General features: G+C 41.3%; 2 protein-coding genes and 1 pseudogene across 2 annotated transcripts; all 3 read right to left on the bottom strand.

Moving 5' to 3' along the window:
• Positions 1-1848: 1848 nt before the first annotated feature.
• On the bottom strand, positions 1849-2565 carry LOC148726234 (uncharacterized). Its single transcript, XM_088728688.1, has one exon. The coding sequence runs from the start codon at positions 2563-2565 to the stop codon at positions 1849-1851; it is 717 nt and encodes a 238-aa protein (XP_088584814.1).
• Position 2566: 1 nt separating this feature from the next.
• Positions 2567-3814, bottom strand: LOC148726233 (uncharacterized). The gene has a single exon (XM_088728687.1). The coding sequence runs from the start codon at positions 3812-3814 to the stop codon at positions 2567-2569; it is 1248 nt and encodes a 415-aa protein (XP_088584813.1).
• Positions 3815-4027: 213 nt separating this feature from the next.
• On the bottom strand, positions 4028-4925 carry LOC148726232 (uncharacterized; annotated as a pseudogene).
• Between the last annotated feature and the right edge of the window lie 6631 nt (positions 4926-11556).

Raw genomic sequence — 11556 nt, 5'->3', positions numbered from 1 at the left:
GTCATACCTTAATTAAAAAGGAAACAAACAGACACAGTTTGGAAGGAACTTTGATAGATCGTTGAGATGGAGTCTATAGATGGTTGGATTTACAACTAGTAGCTCAATGTGAAAGTGGGTGCCTGTGTCAGAGCTGGAAGGAAATACTGATAGGACGATTTGAAATAAACAGTATAATAAGGGTTGGTGTGGCTTTTTAAAAAAAAATTACGGTTTTTTCCCGACTAGTTTAGTTTTAAAGGGCTTTTGCGAAACAGCAACAGAGCCCCAACTTTTTTTTCTTGAGTTGAGGAAAGAACGTTTACTCAAATGGAAGCATTTTTGCCTATCACGTCACTGCTGCTAAATGCACTGAGAAAAAAATGATCTCAATGAAGTATAATATCGGCAAAAATTGCTCACATAATAGGGCAGCCATCAGGGTAATCCATATGATAATGTCTGTAATACAATTGTGATAACTTAATTAAAAAGCAAACAGACAGACACATTTTGGCAGGAACTTTGATAGATTGTTGAGATGGAGCCTAGATGGTTTGATTTACAACTAGTAGTTTCAATGCGAAAGTGGGTGCTGGCGTCAGAGCTGGAAGGAAATACTAATAATACGATTTGAAATAAAAAGTACAATAAGGGTTGTGGTGGCTTTTTAAAAGAGAATGACGATTTATTCCGACTAGTTTAGTTTTCAAGGGCTTTTGCGAAACAACAACAGAGCCTCAAAACTTTTTTCTTGAGTTAAGGAAAGAACGTTTATTCCAAATAGATGCATTTATTTCTTGCCTATCACGTCACTGCTGCTGAATGCACTAAGAAAAAAAGGATCTCCATGAAGTATAATATCGGCAAAAATTGTTTACATAATAGGGCAGTCAAACACATAAAAATCTCCTGTCTTCCTTGAGAGTCATCACTAAACCGTCCATGACCTTGATGAGTGCTTCCACAAGCTATTAAAGACATCTATTCTAAAAATTCACCTCGTTTATGGTGTCCTTGATGTTCAACCGGATTGGAGTTTGAATAACATTTGATCCTTTGTTTAAGGAAAAACGGACGGTAAAAGTTCACAACAAACAAGGAAGAAAAAGCCAGTCGAAAAACCTTGTGGTAACTAACTGAACGGCGCATGCGTGCACGCGATTGCATCATAATACGTTGGAACATTCTCCCCTTCTTGATATGCAATATCAATAGAACAAATAGAATTTTAAACTTAATTGTGTAGCTCATCAATTCGATGTTCTCCTTGTATAATGTTCATTAAATTAATGTTTAACGCAACTGTTCACATCACTTAATGTTCATCTTAACGGAATCGAATAGTCACTGATGCTCCAATGGACAAAGTTTCACAATCGGTCTCCGAAACACACTCCTTCCGACTTGGACATCAACAACTCGAACTTTGTTGTCTTTACCAGGGAACACTTTCACAATTCGGCCCAGAGGCCATTTGCCTCTTGCAGTATCTGTGGGCATGACAATAACCACATCTCCAACTTTTAAGTCAGCTCTATTACGATGCCACTTCTTCCTTCCACTAAGACTCGGAATCCACTCCCGTAACCACCTATGCCAGAAGTGGCGAACAAGTTCCTGCACTTGGCGCCATCTCTTTCTCGGGTTAAAAGCCACCTCGTCGACAGTTTCAGGAGCAAACTTCCCTCCTAATTGGCCGAGAAGAAAATGGTTGGGGTGAGAGGGGTTAGAGCAGTTGGATGGGTTGACTGATACGTCAGTGGTCGAGAATTTATTTACCCTTCTGCGCCTACAACAGCGCTCAAGAGTTCTTCATCCGTGATGTCTGCACAGTTCAAGATGGCATAAATGGCATTCTTTGCAGCCTTAATTCATAATTTCATGTACACCACTGAAATACGGGGCGAGCGGGGGGTTAAAGTGCCAATTGACTCCATAATTTAGGGTGGCGTCCTGAACTTTCTTCTTGTCTAGGGCTCCTAAATCCTTTAGTTCATTGTTCCCACCAACAAGGTTAGTACCGTCATCACACATAACATCTTCTGGAAGGCGGAGACGCGACGCCATTCTAAAGAACACGTTCAGAAACGAGTCAGTGTCCAGGTTAAATGCTACCTCCAGATGCACAGCCCCTGTCGCTAAGCATGTGACTAGACAAAGGTACCTCTTCTGACGGGTCTTGCCTCTTCCTTGTTTAGTAATGAAAGGTCCCCCAAAGTCAACAGATGTTTGGCTTAAGGCTCGCAAAGACTTTCGCGTACGTAATTCAGGCAAAGGAGCCATAATCTGCTCGGCTGGGGTACCTTTCCTTCTTCGGCACTGCATGCAGTCTTTTTCCCACTCTTTGATTGCCTCTCTAGCTGAGATTATCCAATATTGAACTGAGAGCTGAGCCAATACTTGATTGCTTCCCGCATGTCTAGTCTGCTCGTGAGCTTGCTTGATTATGAGGGTCGTGACCCAATGATTACGAGGTAAGATGATGGGGTAACGGGTCTCCCAGGGTAAGTACTCTGCATAGCGAGGTCTTCCATCACACCTCAGGACTCCATCTTCATCTAAAACAGGTTTCAAAGGTTGCATTTTACTTGTGCTTGGTAGTTTCCTCCCAATCTTTACTGCCCACATCTCTTCCTTGAAGACCTCTTCCCTGTGCTTGTCTGATAAAATGCGTCCCTGCAGAGATAACTTCATCGGGTTGTAGGGCACCTTCTCTCCGAAGAGCTACTGGTAAACGACAGTTCTCTATGAATCGGTTCACTAGCGCAGAAACTCTTGTGAGCTTACTCCAACTTGAGTATCTTCGTGGTTCTAATCGGTCTTCACTGCTTGAAGAAAGGAATGCTCTTTCCTCAGTACGTCTCTTCATCTGGTGCGACTTCCGCATCTCGACATCTAACACTCTCTTGGTTTCAATTTTGTTCTCTGGCCACTCAGAAGGGTCCTGCTTCAGGAAGGTGGGACCACTCCACCATTTGTCTTCTTCAGCAAGAGCGGAGACACTAAGCCCTCTTGTAAGTAAGTCAGACGGGTTCTGCTTAGTCGGCACAAATCTCCACTGCTCCGGATTTGTCGACGCCTCGATTTCCCCAACGAGATTAGCCACAAATGGTTTAAACTTTCGACTCTGACCTCGAATCCAGTGAAGTACATCCATGCTGTCAGACCAGAAGACCCATTTGCTCTTGTCAATGCAAAGCACCTGTCCTACGGTTTCTGCAAGTTTGAGTCCTACAACAGCCGCCATGAGTTCCAATCTTGGTATGCTAACGGCTTGGAGTGGTGCAACACGCGATTTTGATGCCACAAGGCGGGAAGAAACAGTTCCATCCTTGTAAAGGTGTCTAACATAACAGGCTGCACCATATGCTTCTTGGGATGAATCCACAAAAGTGTGCATGGTCATCTCTTCAATAGTAGTGGGATCTCTCAGGCATCGCGGAACCTTAAGGCTGTACAGTGCTGGCATTTTATTGAACCATTGTATTGCCTGCTGTGACAAGTTTTCACCAACGGGCTCATCCCAGTCCACACCACTCGCCCACATTTCTTGAAGCAGGATCTTGGCTCGGACAGTGTATGGTGTTAACAGGCCAAGAGGGTCAAACAATGTTGCTATCCCTTTCAAAAAGTTTCGTTTCGTTTTGTCACGTTTTTCAGCAGGCTGGTTCACTTGAAACTTAAACACATCCTTCACGGGGGACCAAAAGACTCCTAGGGTTTTGACTTGAGGTGACTTACCACGATCAAGATCAACTTCGGTGGCGCAGTCTGAAGATGGAATGCTCTGCAAGACTTCCAGCTTATTTGATAACCACTTCCTGGCATACATCCCAGCCGAGCCCCAGAGCTCTGACAATTGATTGTATAGTTAAATTGCAGTTTTTACATCAGGCACTATATTCATGGTATCATCCATGTTTGTACTTTTCAAGATGGTTTCGGCTGCCAGGGGAAAATCTGACTGATATCTCTTGGCATGTCCTAGGGAAACAAATTGGGCTCGGAAAGGAGATTAATTCACACCGAATACTACACGGTTAAATTAAAAAATGTCAGGTTCTTTGTCTATCTCCATATTCCGCCACAAGAAGCGATGATAAGGCTGATCTCTTGGCTGCAGTTTAATCTGTAAGTACATTTCTTTGATTTCGCACATTACAATCACTGGTTCACGGCGCAGTCGGAGTAGTACTGAAAAAAAGTCATTCTGTAGTCTAGGCCTTTGTAATACATTGTCATTCAGAGACACTCCATTACACTTCGAGGAGGCGTCAAATACTATGCGGGTTTTGGTCGTTGATTTATCAGGTCTTAGTACTGGGAAATGTGGCAGATACCAAACTTGATCTGGCTTCTTTTCCTCCTGTGGAACTTTGTGGATGTATCCTACTTCTTGATAGGTCTACAGCACTCTCTCGTAAGCTTAACTAAGCTCAGGGGACTTTTGTAACTTCTCAGTTTATCGCAGACGGTACAATGCAATGCTGTAATTGTCTGGCAATAGGCTTTTGCCACTCTTCCAAGGCATTCCAACAGTGTAATGACCGTCCACAAATTTTCAGTCGGTTGGCAACTGTGTCCCTGGCTAGCTTCTCATTTGGATTCACTATGTTAGTTTTTGAACTTGTAGGTTCATCAATGTCCCAGTACCGACGGACAAGGCTGTTCAGCTTATTTGAATCACTCAAGGAGAAGGTGAAGTTGGCATGGATTCTCTCTGCCTTGCCATCTGGGTTACTGATACAAGTCCACCCTAGTGGAGTAAGTCTAGCAATAGGTTCTCCAGATCGACCTTTCACATCTTTCAAAGGGTACAGCAGGTCTGCTTGGTCCACTCCGATTAACACGTCTACTGTTGTTCTGTGACCTACTTGAGGTAACTCAATGTTCTGCAAATGCTTCCACTTGGACTGATACCGTCTCCGGTCGACGACTTCCATGTTGCCCGTTACTCTCTCGGTCGTATAGGTTGACGCTTGTTTGGACACTTTTCCATTAAAAACAATTTAAATTTCACCACTGTTGTTTCAAATGTCTCCTGGTTGTCATTCAGAACATTTACTGTTAGCTCATGCGGACTTCCTTCAAGCCCAAGTTCTGCTCCGATGTCACTGTTCAAGTAGGTTCTGCTGCTGCAGTCATCCAAGAGCGCATTTACTTTGATCTTTCTTTTCCCACTAGCCAAGTAGACTGGGACAGTTCTCAATGCAACAAATTTGGTGCTGGGTGGGGGCTCTGCGCCAGTTGTGGTCGTGTGGGTCCTCTCGTTCGGCTTCCCTTCTCTAGCAGGCCCGTTTGTAACACTTGTTGGTGCATTCGGAGGGTCTTCTCTACTTTGCTCCTCTGTGCTCACCCTCGGCCCCGGATGTACATGAAGCATCCGATGATGGTGGGACCGACACCCATTTATTCCACAAGATTTGCTCCGGAAACATGACTCTCCACGATGGCCATTACTAAGACATCTATAACACAGTTTGTGCTCCGCTGCCACGTTCCATCTTTCATTCGCCGTCATCTTTTTGAGGTTTTCACACTTCCACAAACCATGTTGCTCTTTGCACTTCCTTGTAGGTTTCTTCTTAGAACTACGATCTTCTTTATTTAGGAAGGTTCGACTCTCTTGGTTCTATCTTTAAGAACACCTGCTATGATCTCCGAGGTTGTTGTCATGAACTCTCACTCCCTGCGAATGAACTCCCGTAATACATTCACGTCTTCGCTCTTTCTATTATCGCAAATCCACTGCTTGCATTTTGCAAGAAGATTCTTGTTGAACTTGCGATGGAGCGTGATGTAGAGTGATCCATTTCTAAGTTCTCCCTCTTGTTTAGCATCTATCAAGTTCACAACCAATGCATCCAGTAGTTCAGCAAACTTTTCAAGATCCTTTTTGCTCCCTTCTCTTAACTGTTTGAAGGCTTCTAACTCTTCGAGACGCAGTGTAAGAGCTCTACCTTCCCCACCATATTTCCGTTCTAGTCGGGACCTAGCGGCTTCATAGGCTGTCGTAGAATGACCGAGGTTCTCAATAACTCTGAGGGCTTCACCTTGGAGGCATTCACGCAATCTTAACAACTTGTATTGAGGTGCAGCCTTGACTTGGTCAACACACGAGCAAAAGGCTGCCTTCCAAGACGCACAATGCTTCTTATATCCAGCATATCTCGGAATGCTTACTCTTTTAAGTGCTGCTGAGGAATCAATACTGAGCTGGTCATTGGCAGAATTTAATAACTGGTCAGTGCCAGGGTACGACTGAGATTGGTGACGACTTGATAAAGGTTGGACTCCAGCGTGGGCCCCAGCTGCTGTTTCATACATATGATGAGAAGACACAATGGGTGGAAATACAGCGAATGATTGTACTGGTATAGTCTGAATGGAATTCACAAGTGTATTTAGAATTTATGTCACAGTCTTTTATAACCTTGATCCTGATGACCCGATGTTAGGTAGCGTACGAGGTTACCGAAGTTGCATCATTCTTCAACAATCAATAAATCAATACTTTATTTACCCACGTAGCGTCAAGGAGCTCATAGAGCTCGTTCAAAATACGTACGTGCCTCTAAGATTAAGAATCTAAAAAACCTAATACATACTCTCAAGACCTAATTGGTCGTATAACGTAGGCACCCCCTCTTAGGTTGTTGACAGATAAATGCTAATATCATTCGATGGATTTTTTCGCCCATTTTCATTGGCGGGAGCCGACCACGTGACCTACAGATATCTGCCTACAAGTGATGGTCTGCTCATGCGTACTACCGTCTAACTGCGTTTTTGCTGCAAATAATATTCTGCTCATGCGTAGTATTCAGAGATTATATCGACCAAAACAAACAAGGAAAACATCTGATTTCTGGCAGCAGTGCGCGCTTGCCGCTTCCCCCCCAAAAATTGAAAACAAACTCGGTGATGGAATGATAAAACAATTATTGAACTCGGTTATCGTAAAATATCGTGATTTGTCAGTGTCGGAGCTCGCAGATCAATTATTTGCCTTAGCCTTCGGCTTCGGGATAGGGTAAATTATGGACTGGACTGGACTATTTTTTAACCATTTTTTTGGACCATTTTATAGGGACAAAGCACACCATTAATACTCAGGGAGGGGTGGGTGCTGTCTATAGGTACTGAGGGAGGGGTGAGAGGCCGACTGTTGTTACTCAGGGAGAGGTGAGAGGTGGTTGTAATTGTGAACACTACTGGTTAATGGAGCCTTACTCGATCGTAGAAATTATTTCAATCGGTCTTAAACCGGTTGCTATAATGATGGAATACGAGTGTTTTGATTTCGTGCCATTCGGTCTTGATGTTCAGGTTTAGATCTCCTGGAATTATTGTTTTGCCTTGATAGAATACAAGCCGGCGAAGCCTTTCAACATTTTTTACCGCTTTTTCTCAAGGCAGTGATTGATATCACCGAGGGACTTGAAGTTTTGCATTCAAGGATTGTGGTACACCGCGAATGTCTATTTCATTAGCCATATATGGTTTGTCCCGCACTTAACGTTGGACGTCTGCGCGTGAACCAATGTTCTCTTCGAAAATTCGAAAACAAATTTTTCTAGGTTTGCGTTTTCAAGGTCTGCGTTTTCGAGGTCTGCGTTTTAAACGTCTGTGTTTTCGAGGTCTGCAGTCTGCGTTTTCGAAACACCCGAGAGAAGGTTGTTTTGTACGACTGTACCAACAATGATTTTATATAGTAAACGTATAAACGGTAAAATTGCGATGCGCGGCTTGTGAATTCAATATGCGGCTAAGTCAAGGGCTAAGGAATGGAAATTCCGTGATCTCGTCTGATAACATCAGTGACAAAAGAGGATAGATAAATCTGGCAATTGGATACTGTATACACAAAGGAAAACTGCTGGGGCAGAAGTCGCCTCAAAAGGTATACGCATAACCTATGCCAGACTGGCAACTCAAGAGTGGAGGATCTTAAACTCGATATTTTCAATACAAATGAAAATGCGGTGTTTACGTGACAGTTTCGCTTTCGCATGACAAAAAAAATTAAGGAGACGCGGCGGCCCAGCGCAAAAATTTTGATATACAAAAAGTCAGTCAAAAAACCGATTAAACTAATTTGCACGATCGAGTAAAAGCTCCATTAACCAGTAGTGTTTACAATTACAACCACCTTCTACCCTCCCTGAGTAATAACACTCTACCTCCCACCCTCCCTTAGTACTTATTGACTGCACCCACCCCTCTCTGAGTACCAATAGTGTGCTTGCCCCGTTATAAAATGGTCTAAAAAAGGGTCCAAAAAAGGGTAAAAAAAATGGTCCAAAAATGGTCCAAAAAATAGTCCAGTCCAGTCGATATTTTACTCTTCGCCTTCGGCTTCGGCAAATAACTGATCTGCTCGCCACGGACAAATCACGATATTTCGCTCAACCTCGTCCAATAATTGTTAAAGATTGCTAAATGAAGCCTCCGCACTATGGTTGTCCGTGACCAGTGATAATTTGAGAGCATTACAGTTGAACAAATTTTTTACCTGAGAGCCGTTTATTTTCATAACCAGCGTCCATTCACCCCCACCGCATGCGCCTGAGACTGATCATATGACATCTTTCCCCGATCCAAGGTTGTTGACAAGTACACGAGAAAGTTTGCCTTTTTATGTCGCGAATACAGGTACCACCATTGAGGCAACCGGTCATATGACAACCCTGGAGAAAATAGACAACATAGTCGCTCGAAAGAGATGATACTTTATCCTTAGCTATTGGTAACAAACGGCCATAGTGATTGTTAGCAGGCGGAGCCAGCGAGGAAGTTAGAATCTCTCTTGTTTCAGAAATTGATATCTTCAGTGCGTGCAGTGAACCTAACATTAATTCTTCCACGTATGAAAAGAACAGCGTCGTCATGGCAACCGAAGTTTTCAATATTGCGGTTTCACTTTTCATTAAGAGTTATAGTTTTCTTACTTTACCAATAGAACTAAGCTTTAATTTAAATCTTTTTGAAAAAGGAAAAGTAATTTTTATCAGAAGATTTTGGAATATGATCAGCAAAACATTATTGCATGCATGTGATATCCTCTACGAGACGGTAGAAACGATTACGTAATCAACTTGCAAGAAGAAGTAACCCGACGTTCATTATACGTTTTATGTATAATGTTACATGTTTTTTGTTACATGGAATAAACCTGATATTGATTATATTGTATGATGCATATTGCTTATCCTCGGTCTTAAAAGAAGGTGTAGTAGATTTAAGTCTGTTTCCTTTGTTAAGCAAAACCTTTCCACCAAAATGTATTAATTTTTAATGTTGTCAGGTAAATATTTAAATCTTTTGGATGGAACTCCATCCATTTTTAGTAGAAGACGTTAAGAGAACTCCCTGTAGACTTGTGGACAGAATTGATCGGGAAAAACGGAAATATTGGAACCCTTTTTGTCAGGTTATATTGTTATAATTTTGGTTTCGAAGGCGCCGTTTAAAAACTGAGAAAAAGCATGAAGCTTCATGAATATGGCATGACAAGCGGATTGAAATATCGAAAATTTTCTTAAAACGCATTAGGATAGGAAACAGCTTCGGATTGTGACAATTGTAGTTTTTATAAATAAGAGGAATGCTAATGTTCAGAGAGCGACAATAGCCAGTCACAAAGCCTCATTATAAATAATACCACTTTTTGACGACGCCATTTTACAAACGGTCTATTTGAGGCTAAAATGTGTCTTTTCGTGTACTTCACATATTGATACTTTTGTTAACAAAAAAGTTGGCGTTGTTGGCTGGGAGAAAAACGTGAGGCTTATGGAATTAAGTGCCGCTCTCGCTAAGAGCGATCTTCTCGACTAACGTTTGAGAAAAAAAGTTTCGTTTACTTATAGCCCGTGAAAAAGGGTTTCGGACACATGTTTCAAAATGGTTTGGTTGTTTTCCAATTCTCCTTTTTTGCCTCGCCATAACTTATGGAGAACATTTAGAAGATAAGCAAACGAAGCTTAACGGTCTAAGAGATGGCTTTGTTAATTTTCAGAATTATGCAAATAAGTTTTGTAAACACAATTATATATTGACTTGTTTTGAAGATGTCGGTGGATGAAAACTAGAGAGATACTCTCGGGTTTGAGGCAATCTGTGTCCTCATTGGTGTTTAAAATCTCCACTGATATGCTTTTTTTAGCCTTGCCTACGCTTGAATTTTAAGAATTCCGAGTCTTTGTTAGAAATTGCTAAAGTGTTGATATGCAAGTTAAGAGAGGGGTCTCTCCCGATCACGATAACGTAAGATTTCAGGTGAAGTTTCCACATTTTATCTACAAACTGTGTTTAAGCTGCTTCTCATGTTTCCTCGATTTTCATATATGGATACAAGATCTGTCGTCTGGAACAAAATTATCAACATGACAGCTCTTTAAGTCCATCAACAGGAGAAGTCAGCCGGAATAGGATGACAACTTCACTGATTTAGAAAAAAAAAAAAACTTGGGATTGTTGAAATATCTTCCCTTGGAAAACTGAATGAGATTCCGAATTCGAAGTTACCAAAAGTAGTATAACTCTTACGAGTAAAGAGACTCAGTCGTAATCAAGAAGTCTGAAGGATTCTATTAATATTCGCATGTGGAGAAGATACCCAGTAATGGTTAGTAAATGTCCAGACAGTTTTAGATGGATCGCTTTAGCATAAGCTCTAAACAGCTGTCGACAAGTAAAGTCAAATCCGTTTATTTCACAGGGGATTTTTAAATACTTTCAGGTTATACTGGTTGAGAAATCCTTTTTTTTTAAGAAACTGAAAAAGAAAGGCAAATAACATACTAACATAAGCTCTGAACAGCTGTCGACAAGTAAATTCAACTTCATTTACTTTGAAAGGGAGTCTTAATTTTTCCGTAAAATAAAAGTACAGAAATTCTTTTTTAAGAAACTGAAACAAAAAAGCTGAGGAGTATAAACATTTTAAAAATTTCTCTTTCCGACAGGATGGCTGAATCTGCCGTGAAATTGTCAAAACTAATGATGGAGGGAGCCTCTTTACACAAAAAGATGAAAGCTTTGTCACTTATGATATGTGAAAGGGAAATATTCTTTTAATTTAATTATCCAATTTCAATAGAAAAGCTCCACATTGTTTATTTGTTATACTTTAATCCAAAGCACGTACGCAACCAGATGTCTTTGAAAGTGAGACAAACATACAAAAAGAAATCAGGTTGGAAGCCATTTAAATTCGTGAAATTGCAAATTTCATGCGCCATTATGCCTCACTGAGCTTTCACGAGAACTTACGCCACAAGGAGTGAATTAATGGTAGATTCTAGCACAATAACCATATTAATTTATCCGTCTCAAAAAGGATAAAGTGGATAACGCCGGAAACTATTAAGGAATGGATTCAAAACAGTCTAATGGAGTTATTCAATCTCAGTACGATTTTTCGCGAAGAAGTTATGGTCTGAAAATTCAGAATGATCACGAAAAGATGAAAGTTGGCTCACAAAGTGACTTGGGGCAAGATATCTTTTAAGTTATTTTTGAATTCTACATTCATATAGTATCTCAGTTTGATTACCTGAAGATTACTGC

The sequence above is a fragment of the Stylophora pistillata genome, chromosome 7, assembly GCF_964205215.1.
Source record: "Stylophora pistillata chromosome 7, jaStyPist1.2, whole genome shotgun sequence".
NCBI classification, from domain to species: domain Eukaryota; kingdom Metazoa; phylum Cnidaria; class Anthozoa; order Scleractinia; family Pocilloporidae; genus Stylophora; species Stylophora pistillata.
The sequence above is the reverse complement of the archived record's forward strand: the minus strand, read 5'-3'. Positions and strand labels throughout refer to the sequence as shown.

Bases quoted from the DNA above. Each gene is read 5' to 3' on its own strand.
- LOC148726234 (XM_088728688.1), bottom strand. From the start codon at position 2,565: ATGCAACCTTTGAAACCTGTTTTAGATGAAGATGGAGTCCTGAGGTGT.
- LOC148726233 (XM_088728687.1), bottom strand. From the start codon at position 3,814: ATGTATGCCAGGAAGTGGTTATCAAATAAGCTGGAAGTCTTGCAGAGC.